The sequence below is a fragment of the Calypte anna genome, chromosome 5A (genome assembly GCF_003957555.1).
Source record: "Calypte anna isolate BGI_N300 chromosome 5A, bCalAnn1_v1.p, whole genome shotgun sequence".
NCBI lineage: Eukaryota > Metazoa > Chordata > Aves > Apodiformes > Trochilidae > Calypte > Calypte anna.
The window spans coordinates 1,831,577-1,851,354 of record NC_044251.1 but is presented as its reverse complement, the minus strand read 5'-3'; the positions used below and the strand labels follow the sequence as shown (position 1 = coordinate 1,851,354).

Here is a 19,778-nt window from a genome sequence, read left to right as displayed (position 1 = left end):
CTTTCAACACTGGTTTAAGGTGATGCCATGATTTTGCCATGCAACTATTGGGGCAGAGAGTAGGGCTGGTGGAAATATCAGGTAAGAATTTTCCTGTGTTTAAACTTGTGCTAAAGAAGCTACCCGTGGTGTAACTCCTTATGAATTAGTGTCTTCTGACTCTTTAGTGGAAGTCTTCACCCACTTGGTCAGTCTTGAATACTTTCCTGTCAGTGGATGCTCACCTGTTTTTTTGCCTCCACCTTGTCCTGTGCCTTCTCCCCATCCCCACGATGTGTTCTTTCTGAAATACTGGCTTTGGCTTGGTTCTCTGAATGTTTTACCACTTGGATTGAGTATCTGGCTTTGGGCACCTTACTGACCGTGGACTTCATCTACACTTAATGTTCTGGTTCTTGGGAAGTGGGTGGCAGTCTCGTGCTATTGGCATAAAACTGTTCTGGTTTTGTTTTCTTTTTTTTCCAAAAGTCTGGCAAGAAAGCCGTGAAAGCAGTCCTGTGGGTTTCGGCGGATGGACTCAGAGTTGTAGATGAGAAAACAAAGGTTAGATTTCCCTGGACCAAAGTTTTAAATCTCTCTGTATTAATGTCTGTGCTATAACTTTAATGGATAGCAATCATTATGTTAATGTCAATGTTGGTATTTGAAAGGGAGACTGAAGTCTGTGATTACTTTCATAGTTTCTTGCTGTGTAAACTGACATGTGCCTGCTAATTGTTTTTCTCAGTTCAAGACCCATTTTCTTAAATGTGTCAAATAGCATAAGCTTGGAATAATTTTTGTTTTTTGCATTTATGGGAAAAAACTTTTTTTTTCTTATAAGTTCTGTTGACATTGAACTTGGAGAGTCCCTTGGTTTTGTTCTGTGCTACTGCAGAAGACTGCAGTATAAATACACAAGCAAACTCATGTTAATATTATTTTCAGTGCATCTAAATTCTAGAATGGGTCTGAATGAGCAAGGGGTGGCTTCCAAAAACGTAATGAAGAGAGTCAGTGATGTAGGGAGGTTATGCCTTCAGACTCCAGCTAGATAATTAACTGAATATCAGATTTGGTACATCTGAGAGGTTGGGATGAAGTGGAAGATTAATATATTTGTGACATCCTTCTTGGTTGCTTTACAGGCTTTTTTTCTGTTGTGAAATAGCATGGTAGGTACCACCAAGGCACCTTGTGTACAAGTAATGGCAAAAAATTCTTGGATTTTTCTAGAAGCAGGCAATTAGAAATGAGAGTTACACTTGCCTCTGTAAGCATTTTAAAAGATCGTATGGCTATCCAAACAATTTTCAGTCTCATTAGCTTGAAATTAAATTGTTTCATATTCATGTCATTTAACACTTAGTCAGCCTACAGTATGATTTCTGCAAGGCAGCACAGAAGCAGGTAGAGATAACCCGTGTAGCTCTGCAGTATGACTGCCTCTCAAATATCTGCTCTGTGGCTCAACTTCTCCAGGGCTTCTTTGATGCTATGGTTTATCAGCACTAAAGTTACTGTCTCTTAAAGATTCAGTTTCTAACACAATCATACTGTTGTCAGTGAATTCAGTCTGCTGATTGCTTCGTTTAAAAATAATAACACAAGTATTATTTTTAGAAACATTACTGCATCTCTCTAGTCTTTTAAAACTGAATTTTAATAAGTTTGTGCAGACCCTGGAGATAATTAAAAGCATAGGACTCAAAACCAGAATATACTGTTGCCTCCTGGTGGTTGAATACATAAGCACAGGTGTCATGCACTAACCACCAACCAAAATGTTGAAAAAAAAATTTTTAATGAAGACTTTTTTAATCTACTTTTTAGAAACATTTCTCCCATCAACCCATGGCAGCACACCAGGGTTGTTTAATCCCGCCAGTGCTGTTGGTGCTTTTCCATGTCACCCCTGCTTAGCTAAGGGGCAGATCAACTTTTGGGGTTTTTTTTGTAGCAGCTGCTAGACCTTTTCACACCTGCAGACCTCTCCCTAAGATTCAGGATTGTGTTTTAACCACAGTAAAGATTTTTTGGTTGCAAGACCATTGAAGCTGTAAGCTCCATAGTCTAGAGGAGAGATCTGAGGAATAGTTTGGGCCCCCAAAGTCTTGAGTGGTGCCTAGGCACACTTCTGCCCAAGCTGGCTGATGGAAAATGTCATCTGTCCTTATGCTTTTTCATAACTGGGGATAGAATTCTGAAGGGTGAATCAGTTGACAGATAATTCTAGCCACATCAGGTGGTATTTTCCTTTTAGTGTAACTCCTTCTTGCAGTTAACACTGAAAATTACTTCCTCAAGAGTTTCTCCCTATTTCCTGACGTTTCTTTTGTTGCGGGGGGGATTTTTTTCTTTCACTCTAGGATCTTATAGTTGATCAGACAATAGAGAAGGTTTCTTTCTGCGCACCAGACAGGAACTTTGACCGAGCCTTCTCTTACATCTGTCGAGATGGCACGACAAGGCGCTGGATATGCCACTGCTTTATGGCTGTAAAGGACACGGTGAGTTTAATACGTGGTGAATCCTACTCTTCCAGATTGTAGCAGGAAGTTATGCTCAGAAAAACTACCTACCTAGAATTCCTCAGTGTGCTTTGGCTTCAGCTAAAATATTACTTAGTCCTTGAAAATTATTTTAGTTCCAGTTCTTTGTCTGAATTATTTGCCATTCCTCTGTGCTGTCGTCTCGTGGAAACAGTGCCCAGCATGGGTGTAAATGGAATGCAGTCAGCCTCAGATATCTCTAGCAGGAGGGAACTACTCTTCTAAAAATAGGCAGAAGATATTCTCATCTGAAAATGTATACAGCCAAAAACTGAAGGAGCAATGACTGGTTTTCCAGGACAAAATCACAGTGAGCATATACAGACTGGTTATGAATGCAGCTTCTTGTACATCAGTCTTGTCTTGAATGGAAAGTAACCTTAAATTTAAGGGGTGGAGGCTAAACTGCATTAAATTCATGTGTTGCTTGCTTGTAAGTGATAGAGATCTTTCCAGTAAAAGGTTTGCAAGTAAGTTACCTCTGTCAGTCTCTTTCTGTGTAGACTTACTTGACTCCTTGATCTGGCCTTTTAGTTTTTCTGCTTTTTGTTGAATCTCGCCTATACTATACAAAGCACTTGGAACCTCATGCAAATTCATTGTGTGAGCTGCACATAGCTGCATGTTCAAAGCCAGTTGTACTTGACAGTTTATCATTTTTCTTTAAAGAGAAACAATGAAGTCAGAAATCCCCAGTTAAATTTGTTAGAGCTGGAGCATTTCTATTTTCCTCTGTGGGTAACAGGTCAATTCACTTACTGATGGTAAGAGATGAGTTCAGCTACTGGTAGTAATAGTGCCTTTACCTCAACTGTAGCTGCTCTATCAGCTGGATTGCTGAACTTCCTCAACTTGGATTTCCTTTCCTTATTGCAGTTATTGGATCCTTTTGGCCTTACTGGTTAATAATGGAAGTGCTTTTCAGAAGGCACTCTTAATACTAACTTGTGCATTTGTTCAGAGTCATTAAGAGGTGTAAGTAATCACCACTGTACTTTTAATATTCACGCCTGCACGTGACAGTAGTGTCTCCCTGACCCCCTCTAAACTTTCTCTGTCTGAGAACAGCACTTACCAGTCCTTCAGGACTTACACCTGCTTAAGATGGCTTCACAAGAGTTCCTTCCTGCACAAGTGTATCTAGGGGCAAGGCATCTCTGCAGACACATTATCACACTAGCATCCTAGTAGCAGTTTAGCTGAGCAGGTTATCTTACAGTCAGGTTCATTTCTGGGTGCCTTTCATGAACATTCTGTGTGTGTTAGTAGCTGAGGTCTTTATGTACAGCGTTTTAGAGCCTTGCAAAAAGGAGGCCAATTACATTGGTTCTCCATAATGCCTTAATTAGATTCCTCTTGTAAAGGCAGGTTATCACTTTGCAATGCTTGAAGCACACATATGTTTTTGTTGCAGTTACTGTATGATGCAATATTGTCTTGTACAGGGGGAAAGGTTGAGTCACGCCGTGGGCTGTGCATTTGCAGCCTGCCTGGAGCGAAAGCAGAAGCGAGAGAAGGAGTGTGGAGTGACTGCCACCTTTGATGCCAGCAGAACAACATTCACTAGAGAGGGGTCATTCAGGGTCACTACAGCTACTGAACAAGCAGAGAGAGAGGAAATTATGAGGCAGATGCCGGATGCTAAAGGTATGGGGTGCAACTTAAGCAATCATCCATAGTGAGAGAAAACCCACTCTGAGGTAAATCAGAACCTCTGCAAGGATTGAGGCTCAACATCCTCAACATTCCCTCTCATGAACCTAATGCTGTACAAATCATATTCCCAGAAGAATGTCACTTCCAAGTGAAAAATGCTTCCAGTTTCACTCGTAGTGCATTTCCTGTATCTCCTCTAGAAGAAATACAAGTGCCTTCATGTGTGGAAGCTGCTCCTCCTTGTTTTGTCAGTCTACTTTATTGCAGAGAACACCATAGGTACCATACTAAAAGGACGTATTACAAAAATGTTATAAAAATATAACAATTTTGCCAGACATGAAGTAATCCTTTTTGTAGTTCTAAGCTTATGGTAAATGAACAGAAAAGGATCTGCATTTTTCTTAGAAAATAATGAATTTTTATTTTATTCTTAAGGCTGGTTACAAAGCTTGTGTATAACGTTATGTGGCATGAGGGAAGAACAGGTCAACCACAGTGTGCTTTCCAATAAAACCAAACTGAAACAGCTCCCTGCCCATAAAACACATAACTGTTGCACTTTTAATTACATTAAAAACTAGTAATTAACTGATTGGAGAGGAGTTAGTTTTTACTTTGTACCCATTCCAAGCATCGTTTAATGTGTTCTGAAATTCAAGCAAAAGTAGAACTTCTTATTAGGTGTATTTACAAATATTGGAGTTCTACAGCTAAGAAAAGATAAGTATTATAAATATTGCTCCAAGCCCTCTTTACAGTGGAGTTGAACTTGTTTTCCAAGGGTCCTGCAGCAACTTTTATGCTGCCATTTGATTACAAAACTTTAATCTTCATTTACATCATCCATCTGCTTGTTCCCTTAAGTTAGTTTTAGAATGTGCTAAATGAAGCTTGAACATAAGTCCTTTGTTACTGGAGGGCATGAGTCAAAGTCTTGACTCAATGAAGGTGTGTGAAATCCTTTTCAGGAAAGACTGATTAGAAAAGTTTCACTTGAAGGAGCAGCTGCAACTCATGGGTACTGAAGCTTGCAAGACAACATAATTAGTTCCTTCAACTATTCCAGCTCCTCAGAAATCTCCAGTGTGACTCCTCTCTTTACCAGACTTCTAGTTACATTCTTGATGAGTCAACAAAAGTAATTGTTTTGCCTAAAACATTTGGAAAGCAATGTGGGTAAGGTAAGAGTTCATACCAGGCTAGTGAGTTGCTGTGTTGATGAGCTGTGTTTATCTCCCCCAGAGCAAATTCACTTATGGCATTAGTGAAAGAGTGTTTTCCTAGAGATGGAAAAATCCCCTTTGCTATTCTAATCATGTTTCATTGTTTAAACTGGGCTTAATCTGATTCTTCTACCATTAGGCTGGTGGGCAGTGAAGCACTGCGGTGCTCTGCAGAACCCTGCAAAGTGAAGCAGCTGCTTTTTGGTGCAGGAGCTCCCAGTGCAGTGACTCCCAGGGACTGGGTGGTAACATTTACAGCTCAATTCAGCTAAAGAAGTGACTCAGGATCTCACCATAAATGTGGCTGCTGTCAGCAAGGCCTGTCAGCTCCGAGGCTGAATCTGCCTTGCAACACATTTCCACCTCTCTGTAATGTATTTCCTGGTGGAGCTGGGGAGCTGCAGCCCAAGCCCTGGATGCATCCTGACTTTTTTAGTACTGCTGCTGTCTTTGGCCTGCTGAACCTTGTGCAGGTGTCTTTGGCTGCTGCTGCTGATTCTGCAGAGCTAAAGGAGTGGCTTTTAAAAGAAGGACCGAGACCTGGGTCCCATTCCCTGCTTGCAGCTGAGCTATGCCACCCTAAGTCACTTAACACAGTTTGCAGTAGTATTTTGGCAAATAAAAGATCTCTAACACACAATACACTTTCCAGGCTCGATCATAATTGAATTGCAGGTATTTCTAGAGCTGTGATCATAGAAATAGCTTGAAAAAACACATATATAAGGCAAACATTTCTATGAAATGACTGGCCTGAGTAAGCTTTGTGCTGGAGTCGGGATGTGTGCAAAGTGAGATGGTGAAGATCATGAAAGCATACAGAAATAATATTTCTGCTGTGGCAATTAGAAGCTCATTTGGAAGAGTACTAGTCATGCAGACTCCTATAATTTCTCTTTTCAGAACAAAAGGGAATAGGTGCAAAGCAGCTGAACACTCCTTTGCTTTGCTCTTCTAACCTCACCCTATTTCCTCCAGCAGTTGAAACAGAAGTGAAAGCAGTAGCACCCGGTGCTGCACCAAACAATACTGCCCCCTCCTCTGGCTCACCAACCTCTCCTACTGCTGAAGTTCCTGCCTCTCTGGAGAAAGAAATGAGCAATCCCCATGCTATTCCTCGGAGGCATGCCCCTATAGAACAACTTGCCAGGCAAGGGTCTTTCAGGGGCTTCCCTGCCCTGAGCCAAAAGATGTCTCCGTTTAAACGCCAGTTGTCTTTGAGAATAAATGAGCTGCCTTCAACAGTGCAAAGGAAGACTGATTTCCCCATGAAGAACTCAGGTAAAAACCAAATGGTTCCAGTGAAACATTGTCTGAAATTGTCTCTTCCTCCTTTCCTTCTCTGTTGCTTCAAATAACTCCTTATTTTTCTAGTAAATCCTTCTTCCTGCCTCACGTGGATCATTTCTCATGAACAAACGTTACCACATCAGAAAACTTCTGCTTTGGGAATAGGCAAGAATTTCAAATGCAGTATTGGCATGCAGAAGACAAACAGTTCTAATCACTATCTGAAATATTGGAGCACAGCTTGAAGTGCTCCAGGAATGGGTGTTGGTGAATTAACAGGTTCTGGCTCTTCCCTTTGAGTCACTGAACCAGTTCCTCCACTTATTCCAGGGCATCTTGAGAGTCAAATCTCTCCAAGGCCTTAAACACTTGTCATGGGTTCATGTGATGCTTTCCTGCAGTCTGTCCTTCTGCCTGGTTGAATTCTTTTGAGAGCAATGAAATGGCTTTTCACCTTGCATTAAAGGAAATCTTACTGCTCAGGTGGCACAGCTGACAGTATCATTAATGAGTGGCACATGATGTTTGCAGTTTTCCCATGACGGTAGCAGGGTTTTCTAGAGTCTTCCCAACATAAACACCTGGGCTGCTCAGTATCTTGAGTAATGTCCTAGAATCCCCCTGCCTAGGTTATCTTGCAGGCCAGCTGTACTCTCACTTGGCAACAGAGATAGTTTGAGGATTCTCAGCTTTAAAGTAAAAATTACTGTGGCAATGACAAAAACCAAAACAAAACAAAAAAGCAATTCTGATTAATCTTACAATCCTTATTTGGTGGCCTGCACTTTAGGACCAGCACTGAGTTTATTAGTTTTACAGTAATAGTGCACTGCTTATGAGTGGTACTCACTGAGCAAACTATAATCTGGGTTTTCCATGATTCAGAACATTTCTGCTGCATGTTCCCTTGTGTACAGCTGCCAGCACTGCTTCCTGTCACACCACGTGAGCTGCATTGGAATATCTCTCAAAGAATCAATTTTAGGGCATGCCTGAGTTTTAGATTACGGTGCATGACATCTTATGTTATTGTACTATTTGTGCTTAATTATGCCTGCTGATACCAGTTCTGTGCAATGAAGAACTGAGGATCAGTACTTTCAAAAAAGCAGTGCAATTAGTAATAAAGGGAACATCTGGTAAGTCGGCTGTTTTACTTCAGATGTTACTTTACCTGCATTATGCTGATACTTGGTTCAAAACTGAGTGTCCATTTTATTTGAGCATTCAGCTTTTGCTTTTCATAGTTCTATCATGGGAGCCAGAGATTTCAGTGACTGCTGAACTGGAGCAATCAACTTTCTAACTCTAGGCTTTATTTGCTCCTGTGCATTGATGTCAGCATGTTTAAACTTTATCTGCTTACTGTGGAAGTATACTGCTGGAACACTTAAATCTATCATTAAGTATTTTAATTTCACAGAATGCCAAATCTTAGTGCCAAATCCTTGATATGTTTAGCACCTTAATACTGAAAGATTTAGATCTCTACTAAGACTATAGAAGGCGCTTTGATATTCTGAAATGAACATCCTTTTGCATTAACAGAGAGAAGCAGCAATAAGAGACTTTAAATCTGGGATGCTGATCTCCTTACCTTCTTGACTTAGTCACAAAGTACACTAATGTGGTATTCTATTTTGGGTCAGAACTTCACTGATTTTAAGAAAAGCTGTCATGCAAATCAGTAGCAGGAACACTCAGGACATAAGGGAGCTAATTTTATTTCCGTTTCACACTGGTATTTGTAAATTGCTTCTGTATCCTTTAAGCTTCCAATTTAATGAATTTTGTTTACATTTTAGTCCCTGAGGTAGAAGGGGAAACAGACAGCATTAGTGCCCTGTGCTCTCAGATCACCAGTGCTTTCAGCGCACCATCAGAAGATCCTTTCTCTTCGGCCCCCATGACAAAACCAGTAACAGTAGTTGCACCACAGTCTCCTGCCTTTCAAGGTTTGTGGTTTCTCTGTGTGCTGTGTGGTCATGCTGGATGAGGCTTGAATGCACATATAATGTTGCTTTCCAGTAACACATGGTCTTAGTTTCTCGTGAGTTCTGTTACCAGTATTTTGGGGAAATGCATCCTGCTACATTCATCTTGTCCGTTTAGTTTTTCTGTGGTTTTGTTTTTAACAAAAAGTTCACGCACCTACCACACGATAGTTACCTGTAAAAGGGACTGGCTTTGAGATAATGGCTGCTTTAACATTCCCCCTCCTGAATGGTAAAAACCTTACAGCCATGTGTCACAGGAACCAAATCCCACAAGGGAAGAGATTTGGTGCCACCACACCATTATTGTTTTTCACAAAAACTCTTATCTAAGTTGTGGAGAGATGCCAACTATAGAATTCACAGCAGCCTTTCCTTAGTCTTCATTTCACTGATAAGTTTTTATATAAATTGTGTGAAAAAAGAACCTCTCCTTGTTAAATGTAGGTATTGTTACTTTGCATCTAAAACCCGTTCTTCTTTTTAATCTAAAATTAATGATACGGTAACTTCTGGTGAGCCATATCTCCCTCTACAAAAACAAGTTTACCTTGAGTTTGTCATCAGAACTCAAAGTTTCATCAAATACATAAAAATCCACTGTCCCAAATTCTGTTAGCAAGCATTGGCTCAGTGAAATGGAATTTGCTACTTTTACTGTCAGTCCAATATGGCTCATTTAAGCAAACTGCTGTCATGTGGAAGTGTCTAAAATCTCTGTATGTTGATAGATGTGACATGGCTCACTAATATTCCAGTCATGTGCATGCCTTGCATGAATTAATTGCATTGATGTTGTCTGCTCCCATTTTAGTTAATGGCACTGCCTCTGCCTTCTGTGTGCTTGCTGCTAAACCATCCCAAGCTGCTGTAGTGTCCACAGCTATGCCCGTTCGTGAAACCAATCCTTGGGCTCATGCTCCTGCTGCTAATACTGGAGCTGTGGCCACGGTCGCTGGTAAGATTGGAAGTAGGTCCAGTGCACTGCTGTGAGATCTTGGATCGAAAGCATAATTGAGCCCTCGAGACAATTGTCAGTGCCCCTTAATGGCAAGAGGAAGGAACAGTAACAAAAGCTGGAAGTAGTCGCCTTTTGCATGAGTGGATGGAGGGAAGCGATGAACTCGCTGGTTCTGGGTCTATAAGCTGGACTGATTCTTATTTTGGCAGCATTTTAGAAAGTCCAGTGCTTAAAAAAAGGAAGTAATGAAATAGTGTGTGTTTGGGGATGAAGAGGAAAGTGTCTGTGTGTGCCCATTTGGTTTCTTTCCACTAACACATAAAGAGAGATTAAGTTCATTGCTTAAAAGCTTTAGAGGTTCATTGCTTCTGTTTAACACCAGGTTTAATCTGTCCCTACAGTCCTTGTCTGTAAAAATACAATGTAAGGTGGCACCTTAAGTGCAGACACATGCTAGGAAGGTTACAGTCAATCTTAGTTCATCTTCTGGTGCAACCTCAACTCAAAAAGAGAAACTTGGGTGTGAAACAGTAGGTTCTACTTGGCCGTATAAGCCTACCAGACCCATTTTCAGTAAGGTTTCTCTGAAAAGGCAGAGTCCCCTGCCTCCAGCAGTTCCTGCTTTAAAAACAACACTAAACTCATCTCCAGATGGAGTTTAACTTGATCAGGCTGACTGGAGACTACTGAGCAGTGTTGGTTTTTCTGCTTTACCAAAACACCAAATAACACATTAATTGCTGGTTGTTTTTCTCATCACATTGGAAACCTGGCAAGGCTCTGTGGAAGGGAAAGAAAGTTTGGAAATGTAGGCAGAAGGAAAACCAGAATTCAGCTGGGGGGAGATAGTTTTGGAATAGTTTTAGTTTTAGTAGGAGGAGTTGAAATTATAGTGAATTTTTTTTTTTTTAAAGAACAGAAGATACAAGTTAAAATCAGAGATAGTTTTATCGAATAAAAGTCTAAAATGCTTAATGTTGAACATTGCAAGAGAGCTTGAGAGGGTAACAGTGCCTGAGTTACACATAAAAAAAGAATAATGGAAGAGTGAGTGGAAGAATGGAGAGAGTATGGAGGAGTCATAGTAAGTACAGTTAATGTCAAATAGTAATTTGATTAGCTGTATTGCCCCAAATGTTGATGTTTATGCTAGATAGTGCTCACACTTCAAAGAGCATAGGACAGAAAAATTAATGTACTCTTGAACTCCTAGTACCATTGCATTACTGTCCTTATTGATTAGGTAAAGCCTTAATTTAGGAAACAGAGCAGAAGTGTCTTAAAAACAGTTTCTTACAGATTTCTGTTCTAACAGTCCACCAGTCCTGAGCTGTCTGTTCAGAAACTGGTACTCCCCCATCAGAGGAACTGCTGGTTATGGACAGTATCATGGCCTCTAAGTTATGAGTGCAGGTGGCAGCTCTCCTGCATACCCACTTGCAGATGTCTGCCATGAACAAAAATAAATCCGTGTTGTAGTGAAGAAGCCCTTCTTGACCAGTGCTCTCCTATAACAGACCAGTACAGTGGGTGCATAAAGATGGTTCCAGCGTCAGCAGCAGTCTCTCAGCTGTGGAGGGAGGAGGCCTGTTGGTTCTTGTGTACATCCTCCAGCCTTTCTGACTGATAAAAAGGTGAGGAGTGGAAATGCGAGTGACTTTCCCCCATGCTTTCCTTCCCAGGCACTGAATGGAGCAGCACCTCCTCAGGTGCAGCCTCACCAAGTCTCTTCCAAGGAAATCACAGACGTACTCCCTCAGAGGCAGACCGCTGGTTGGAAGAGGTCTCAAAGACTGTCAGAGCCCAGCAGCAGCCGACCCCAGCCCCAGCCCCACAGCCACTAATACAACCTCCTCCAGCAGCTTCCCAGTCAGCACCAGCCTTCCCAGTCAGCACCTTCATTGCACCTCAGCCCGTGCCGGTGGGCGTGGTACCCCCCATGCAGCCAGCGTTTATCCCAGCTCAGCCCTACGCCGTAGCCAACGGGATGACCTACGCGGCCCCCAGCGTACCTGTGGTGGGAATCACACCTTCCCAGATGGTCGCCAACGTCTTCGGCACCGCCAGCCACGCTCCGGCAGCCCCTCCTCACCAGTCTCCCAGCCTCGTCAAGCAGCAGACGTTCCCTCAGTACGAAAGCAACAGTGCTACCACCACCACCACCGCCGCCACCGCCAGCCCTTTCTTCAGACCCCCCGCCCAGCACAACGGCTCCGCAGCTTTCAACGGAGTCGACGGCGGCAAATGGGCAGCGGAGGACAAACAGGGGCAGGCGCCGGCGGCCGCTCCGCAGGTGGATCCCTTCGAGGCACAGTGGGCAGCACTGGAGGGTAAGGCAAAGCAACGCACTAATCCCTCCCCGACCAACCCCTTCTCAAGTGATTTACAGAAGACGTTTGAGATTGAACTTTAAGCAGTCCTCCACGGGGAAGGCGTGTGTGTGTGTGTGTGTGTGTGTGTGCGCGCGTGTGGATAAATTGTACATTAGGATAGAGGGATAAAGGGAGCAGAGGGGACTGTTTCTGATCAGTTTGCTTTGATAATCCCGAAAGTCCCTTCAAACTAAAATGGGTTAGAAAGAGGGAGCAATGACGGGGAGGATAGAAACATACAGAGAATTTTATGAACAGTTCTTAAAAGGAAAAGGTGGAGTCTGTGTTCCCTCATCACTTGGAAAGCTGGAAGTCAGAGTAAAGAAAGGCACCCAGTCCCAAAGGCTGTTCTGCAGAAACATCCATTATCTCACAGAAAGGAAGGCAGATTTTCTACTTGCATCCTTCTGATGCTCTGCGAGCCCTGGACATTCCCCCATGGGGGTGAGGGGGAAGAAAGAATGGGTGGGTGGGTGGGTGGGTGGATATGGGTGGGAGATTGTCACCTGCTTAGCAAAAGCTAGGTTTGTGGGAAAAGTTGAGCTTCCATTTTGAGTAACAAAGTGAATATTATGTAAAGAATAAAGTAAAGCCAAAATCTTTATTTTTATGCATTTAGAATATTTTAAATAGTTGGATATTAAAAGCTGTATGAGTTGTAAGTAATCTTGCCAAAGGTTAAAAAAAAAAAGGGGGGTTGGATGTAAGAAATTGTACATAAGATTGATTTATCTCTGATTCTTATTGTAAGTAATATTGGGGGGGGTGGAAAAAGGGGCTCTAGCTTGTTCTCGTATCTGTTCATTGTAAGTAGCATATTGCAACAACAATCACAACCAATAAGTCATTATATTGTAGTTTTAAATAAAGAAAATTAAAGAACAGTATTGTCATGGTTTGCAAACCATGGGGAAAATTTACTGGTTTTTATTGGAATCAAGCTACATATTATATATAGTATGGGTTTCTCCTTTCATGTATTGCTGCAGTTTCTTTATCTTAATCAATTGGTTCTAACACTACTGTGACAATTTAATCATATCTGCATCCTGGGGCTACCTGGGAAACCATTTTATGTTTGTCTGTCTATAGATCCTAGAGGTTTTTAACTTTGGTTTTATTTTTTTTCCACTGATTTGTGAAACCTTGTGGTTGAGGCTGCAGCTGGTCCAGGTTCTGCCTCTGGTGACTTGTGAAAACCATCTCATTTTAACTTTACTTTTAAACTTTGGCCTTACAAGCAAATGTAAGTTATATATATTTGTACTGATGATTTATAATCTGCTTTAACAGAAATAAATGTTGGTGGTAGAAACACTGTCTGTGAAGGCTCTATTTCCCACCTTCATATATTTTTCAGGATGTTCCCTTTCTGGGTACTTTCTGGGTTAATAGGTGAATATAGATGAGCCCTGCTTGCCAACCTAGAAGCTTAATAATGGTATCTTAACACCTCTCATTTAGTTTACCCTGAACTTTAAGACTGAACTTGCAAATATCTTTATGACTCATAACTATTTAAAGGTGTATAATGAAGTACTTTACTGAAAACATCAGATTCTGGGTTTGCATCCCTGTATTTTCTAACACTGAATATTTAGAAGGAGACAAACATGAAGACGTTCAAGAAGGGGAAAAAAGGAAAACTCACTTTGTTTTTCCTACCCTTACTACTAAAAGGAGTGAATGTCTTAAGAGCCCTATGAGAAGACAGGGTATTTTCACTCGTTTTCTGTTCCTACAGCAAACTGATACCTACCCAGTCAGTTTAGACACAAGTCAGACTTCATAACTTGGAGGGGAAGAAATGCTTCCTGTGTTTGGCCTTAGCATTTGAGTTTGCCAGCAGTTTCCATTTCCAGGCAAGTACAGTGTCAACAGATCTCACAGTCACATCATCTGTAAGGCTGGGACTTTGTGCAGATTCTTACCTAGTTTTGCTGAGATACAATAGCAAGAATCATCAACCCTCCCTATGGTATTTGAGTTGATAGCAGACCTTTTTTTCCCTGCTTTTAGAAAGTAGGCAGTTGTAGACAGTAATAAATAATAGGAGAGAAAGCATGTTAGAGCTTATTCTGTTAGTTCCATTTCTTTGGCCCAAGATCAACTGAAAAATAGCTCACTGTAGCTACTCCCTTCCTCTGCCCTGGAGATAAGAGTAAAGGAGATAAGACCTTCCTACAATCCCTTGTTTAGGGAAGAATTGTGACTCTCCACTTAAACCAAAACCAAAACCAACAACAACAGAACCCCACAAAATTCAGGCAGTTAAGTGGTACTACGTAAAGAGGAAAGCTCAGCTTGCCAAATAGAAGACGTGGAAAAAAAGACCTTTAGTTAACTGTTACAGCCCTGGCTTGTATTTAAAGGAGTAAATTTCTTGCCTTCCACTGCCATGGTTATGCAGCTAAAGGTCAGAATAAGCACACAACCAAGGCACAGTCAGTGTCGAGTCCTGCCCATCAGATTCCAGGTGCCTGTTCCAGTGCTCATGAATCCTGAGGAAGCATTCCCTGGCCATGTCTTATACAACCACACAATGTAAGTTTAAGCTGACTCCACAGAATATTTAAATCTGCTAAAAATAGTGCCTCTGACATAGTAGAAAGGGGTATTACAGAAAACTGACTGCTTACTCTGGGACTGAGTCTGAAACAACCAACCAACTTCTAGCCATGGACCTGAGCACATCTACAGACCATGACTGCCACGTGTGAGAGGGCTTCATTAAGGCTGGAATTTATATAATCTGTGATTAGTCCCTGATGGCAAAAGGCAAAGCCTTACTAGATACTAATATACTAAAAATACCCTATTCACACACTCACAGACAGTCTTGAGATGTAAAATGCAAAGCTCTGTACAAACACAAGTTTTCAGGCCCATCTCATTGTTCTTTAGTACTAATGATTTCTACTTCAGAAGTTACACTATAACACCTACCATTACAGCAGATAAAGTTTTCCTGATCAATAAAATGAAAGGTATTTTAACTGCAAAAGAAGTGGTTTTGTGTTTTCTAGCATGCAGAATCTCTCAGACCACAGAAAGACCCAACCCCAAGTAGCTATTCAACTGTAACCTCTCCTTTCCTGGATTGTTTCTGGATTTCTCAGTTTGTTAACAAAACAGTGTGTCTAATCCTGGAGCCATACTTCTGCTGGGGAGAGTGCAATTGTTAGGTTAGTAATTCTTATTCAAGGTGCAGCTGAACTGTTTTATGGGATTTCGAGTCCAAACCAGCTTTAGGCTGTCAAGCCTGGGGATTTATCCCTATGTATTACTGCTGTCCTGACTACCAGGTCTGAAGTAGAGGAGAGTGGTATGAGCACAGTTCTGAATTACCTGCTTTCTCTAGAAGCCTTTGGTTAAAGAGTAGAAGAGAAGAGGGGGGAAAAAATGGAAATGGAAAAAATGGAAAAAAAAAGGCCAATCCTCCATCTTCCCCAGCCAAAACACCAACAATCAACACTACATACCAGTCTACTAATGTATAGCTACATCTATGCAAATAACAAGCAGGTGATGGTGCTAATTAATATGATTAACACATCCAAGTCTCAGCAGGGAGTTTGAAATGAGGATGAGGGCGGCTGTTAGGACTGATGCTAGGATAAGCCAATAGTATGACAGCTGTGAAAAATGCTTTAGCTCAGAAACAGTTCTATTTTGAGATACTGAAGACACCCAAGGGCCTTTCCCAGTTTAATAACTCATGATATAACTTAATCTCCCCACAAATACTCCTTAATACCCAAGACCACCTTTCTCAGAGCCTGCTGTGCATGCTCACTGCCTCTCAGTGTAAGTCATGAAATGAAGAAGGATTTTCAGCTAGAGCTGCTCTGCCCCTGGAAGATCTCACTTGTTAGCCCACGGTAGCCACATGTGGATCTGGGCTGCTTAGAGCAGATCACTGAGAGGGTTATTCTGGCAAGTCAAATGTCCCTATGCAGATACCTACCTGTGTATTATTCACCTCGCCAAGCTGAAAGGCAACCACTGTGCCCAGCTTTTCAACAAATCAAACAGCACAGTTCTGGCTCAGGGATGAAAAATATAATTGTCTGCTGAGCCTTCCTAAAGTGAGTGGTATTTAAACTGCATCACCCCAGAACAGATAACAGTGCTGGTATATTCATCTAAATTTCCCCTAAGATTCAGGACGGGCTAAAAAGCATTCTATGGCATCTGAAGCTTTCTTTTTGTGAATCATTGCTTCTCTGTGTCACTCCAAAGCTGATGACAGTCAAGTAGAAACCAAACTGACCCAACCAGAAATTTGTCTTAAGGTCTACTGGAAGAAAACAGCTACAGTAAGGTGATTTTACCACTGCATCTTTAGAGCTACTGATCTCATTCCACCAGAACACTATTCTTATAGGCATCAAGCCCTTTCTCCTTTGCACTTAGATGCAAAGTGTTCCCCAGGCTTACAAGTGTTCATCTCTCATTAGTGCTTTTTTTAGGACGGTTCAGGGCCATCTTCAAGCACTCCAGAGGCTGATTTTTTTTCTTAAGAGCACTCCTCTCTTGTGCTTGCATGAAGAATTGGTCTCTCTTTCTGATGCAGGTTATATGCCTTCTATAAAGTCACAGCATCCTCGTATTCCAAGTGTCAGCTTGCTCTGTGAATAAACACCCTGAAGAGATGTATCAGCTACAGCAAGGTGGGGGGGTGGAGGAGAATTTCACAACCAGGTGGGGTCTCCCACCTTCGACCAGTTACACCCACTACATCCTGCTCCACTCATCCTCCTGAGCTCGACAGCAAGGCAAAGCTCCCGGAGCGGTAAGAGGAGAGGGTTCAGCCTTCCAGTCTTGTCCTCATCAGTCACCTGTGCTTTGGTGTGGCCGTGGCAGCCTGTCAGCCGTGGTGACGAGGAGGGCTGCCCCGAGAGCAGCTGGCACAGCAGAAGCTGGAGTAATATCCATTGCTGCAGAGCTGGGCTTGCAAGATCAGCTCACAGTTGGCCAGGTGTGGTTGGTCCACGCACTCTTTGCTCAGGTCCCCCACGCGATTCCCGGCAGCTGCAACCAAGCAAAAAAAAGAAAGGGGGGGAAGCAGGTGTAAATACACTGCCAGAGCTTATCCTCAGCTTTGCTTTCCCCTCCCCCAAAAAGCACAGCAGCTTTCCTGCTTTCTCCACCCTGCTGATGCTAACGGGATTGCTCTAAATTTAGTCCAACATCAAGGATGAGGGAGGAAATGACACCTCTGATGAGATAAAGGAGGGGAATGCAGTTCCTGAGGAGACACCAATCTGTGTAAAGCCAGCTGGATGGTGCCCAGAAATGAGTCTTGCCTCCCAACTCTTTGATAAGTCATTTGGGTCCCAGGAAGTTCATTAGAGTCCCAGCACCCTGAATGTGGGACACACTCCCCCCATCCTGCCCAGGGAAAGCGAGGCTCCTCAGCTAGCAGAACCCAGGGGCTCCTGCTGCTCCCCAGAGCCCCAGGTCAGTGGTGGATGGGCACACACAATGGGCAAAAAAATATCTTGTACTCACTGGCAGGCCTGCTCCTCAGCACCTTCACCTCTGTGCTGGCACTGACAGAGTTGGTGTTGCTGTAGGCACTGCATGTGTAGGATCCCTCATCAGCCTCTTGAACGTTGTTGATGATCAGGCTTCCATTGGGGGACAGGTGGATGTGGTGGCCATCTGCCCGCATGGGGACTCCATTCCTGTGGTGAAAAAACACTTTGTGTCACTCCTGCTCTCTGGGAACTGATGCTCTGTGAAAGGGGTGAATTTTTACAGATTTGGCAGGCAGGAAGGAGAAATCTTTCTCCACGACCTGGCTCTAAAATTGGGTAGTAACACGAGCCTGAGTCAGTCTGCATCTGCGTGGGAGGTGGCTGTATGCTCTGGATAAAGACACTGCCCTTTACACTATTAGATGTTTTTGAGGTTTGAGGAACTAAAAGAAAACCCAGGGTGCCTTTCTCCTTCTCCAGGTTGTGGTCTGGCAGCACTTGTTTGGCTGGCATTGCTAGCAGCACATATTGCTTGAGGAACATATGGGGTAGTGAGCAATGCAATGTCCCCTCTTCCCTCTCCCTCAGAAGGCTTTTTTGAAAAAAATATTTAAAATACCAGCAAGATCGTGTCTGTTCTGCTCCTCCTGGAATGCTCTGTGCCCAACAGGAAAACTGCCTGAATTATTAACTCCTAGTTCATAATTCACCATGGAAATTAAATTAGTTTCACTGAAAAGGACTGGGAAACATACATCATTCTGTTGACTCAAATACCAAACTTAAATGCTGAAGAAAAGCTCTCTTAGTGAGATGGCCCACTTCAGTCCTACCCCTAGGAATATGGGGATTTAAACAACTACCAATCCACCCCTCTGGACCCTTTGCAAGAAAGCTCCAGAACAGAACTGATTATTTTCAAACTGTGGGGAAAAAAACACACTAAACACTTGGACAAAGTCAGACTTTCACTATAGACCACCAAGAGAAGAGGACACAGCTTTTTATTTACCTTTATATTCTAACACTTTAAATTCTCCTTTGATACCTCTTGGACTGTAAAAAGAGAGAACTGTCTCAGCAGAAAGCTAGGAGAAGGGTCTAAAATGCTTGCTAGGGCTAAGCAGAGAGAGTCGTATAAAGACCAACTAAAGGTTTTCCTCTGACTGCTCATTTAATGTGTTGGTATTTGTCACTAGCTTTCCAGCATGGAGCCCCATTGAACTCCATGAAAACCAAGCTTAATATCTGCTCTCCTCATTTAGCTGGAACACAAACTTGGTGACTGCTACAGCCCACAAGTGTCTGGGTAACAGCCAAGGTTGTTTAGGAGAGGGTGGGTGATGCTAGCTGGGGCTGAAAACGATGAGTCTCTCCCTTACCTGCCAGGTATCCTGCATTATTATTTGGAGGGTAAGTGAAGAGGTTCAGGAAGAGAAGGAGAGGGAAGTTCAGTCTTATTTTTGCTTACCTTGACCACCTTATATTCACATTGTTGCTAGTCACTGTACAATGAAGCTGAGCAGTCCCTCCCTCAGGAACTGTGATGCTTGGCAGAAGGCCAGTGATCTTCAGCACTCCTAGACCACAAGGGAAATCATCACTAGCAGGAAAACAATGCCATGCTGCCTCTGGTAGTAGGAGCATTCCCTCACTGGAGAGCTCCAGGGTGTGCTTTGGTGAGCTATGAGGCCTTAGGTACTGAGACAGCATGTTCAGGGCCATGACCCTGCTGCTCTAGGGAATGTGGATTTCCTGCAGGGCAGGCAGCAGAGGCCTCAAGGAGCTTTTTCCTACAGCTAGGCACAAGCACATCACATCCACAGAAGAACCATCTTCGTAGTTCTTCTTACTCCTACACCCTGTCCACACCAGGGTCCCAGAAACAAGTCCCTGGGAGTAATTTGTCCTTCATCCCAGCTGCCTGCAGCACTGGATGGATGCAGATCACCATGGGATTAAACAGCTCACTCTTCCCTTGCCCTCAAGCTGCTAGTTAAACATCAAGTGTGAAGCCAGGAGGCATGGCCAGATGAGAAACCCACACTGCCCAGCCCTCCCTCTGTCCCACCAGCATGCACACACATGTGCCCTGCACCCAGCCAGTACCTAGAGGTCGAAACAGGACCCGGCGCTGGTCCTGGTCCCGTCCATTTGAGGCAATGCAGGTAAAGAAGCCCATGTCTCCAGAGCTGACCCGGCTGATCACCAGGGCCCCATCTGACTGCTGCCTGTACCTGGGGAACAAAACCAGAAAGCCCCTCA

General features: G+C 42.9%; 2 protein-coding genes across 15 annotated transcripts in view; one reads left to right on the top strand and one right to left on the bottom strand.

Annotated features, from left to right (window-relative positions):
• The window catches only part of NUMB (NUMB endocytic adaptor protein), a 106,938-nt gene extending 93,593 nt beyond the window's left edge, over window positions 1–13,345 (top strand). For 6 of the 14 annotated variants that reach the window (XM_030452342.1, XM_030452341.1, XM_030452347.1 and 3 more), the window contains 7 exons: window positions 469–543; window positions 2,349–2,489; window positions 3,977–4,178; window positions 6,392–6,694; window positions 8,509–8,658; window positions 9,512–9,655; window positions 11,341–13,345. In XM_030452342.1, the coding sequence (XP_030308202.1) occupies window positions 469–543; window positions 2,349–2,489; window positions 3,977–4,178; window positions 6,392–6,694; window positions 8,509–8,658; window positions 9,512–9,655; window positions 11,341–12,071 (1,746 nt within the window). In that variant the 3' untranslated portion in view covers window positions 12,072–13,345. The remainder of the gene's footprint in view (window positions 1–468; window positions 544–2,348; window positions 2,490–3,976; window positions 4,179–6,391; window positions 6,695–8,508; window positions 8,659–9,511; window positions 9,656–11,340) is intronic. The other 8 variants (XM_030452352.1, XM_030452351.1, XM_030452349.1 and 5 more) reach the window with 4 other exon arrangements.
• The window catches only part of PAPLN (papilin, proteoglycan like sulfated glycoprotein), a 46,097-nt gene continuing 39,469 nt past the window's right edge, over window positions 13,151–19,778 (bottom strand). The window contains exons 24-27 of the mRNA XM_030451801.1: window positions 19,623–19,750; window positions 18,985–19,093; window positions 17,545–17,720; window positions 13,151–17,064 (exon numbers count right to left, since the gene is read on the bottom strand). Of these exons, the coding sequence (XP_030307661.1) occupies window positions 16,901–17,064; window positions 17,545–17,720; window positions 18,985–19,093; window positions 19,623–19,750 (577 nt within the window). The 3' untranslated portion in view covers window positions 13,151–16,900. The remainder of the gene's footprint in view (window positions 17,065–17,544; window positions 17,721–18,984; window positions 19,094–19,622; window positions 19,751–19,778) is intronic.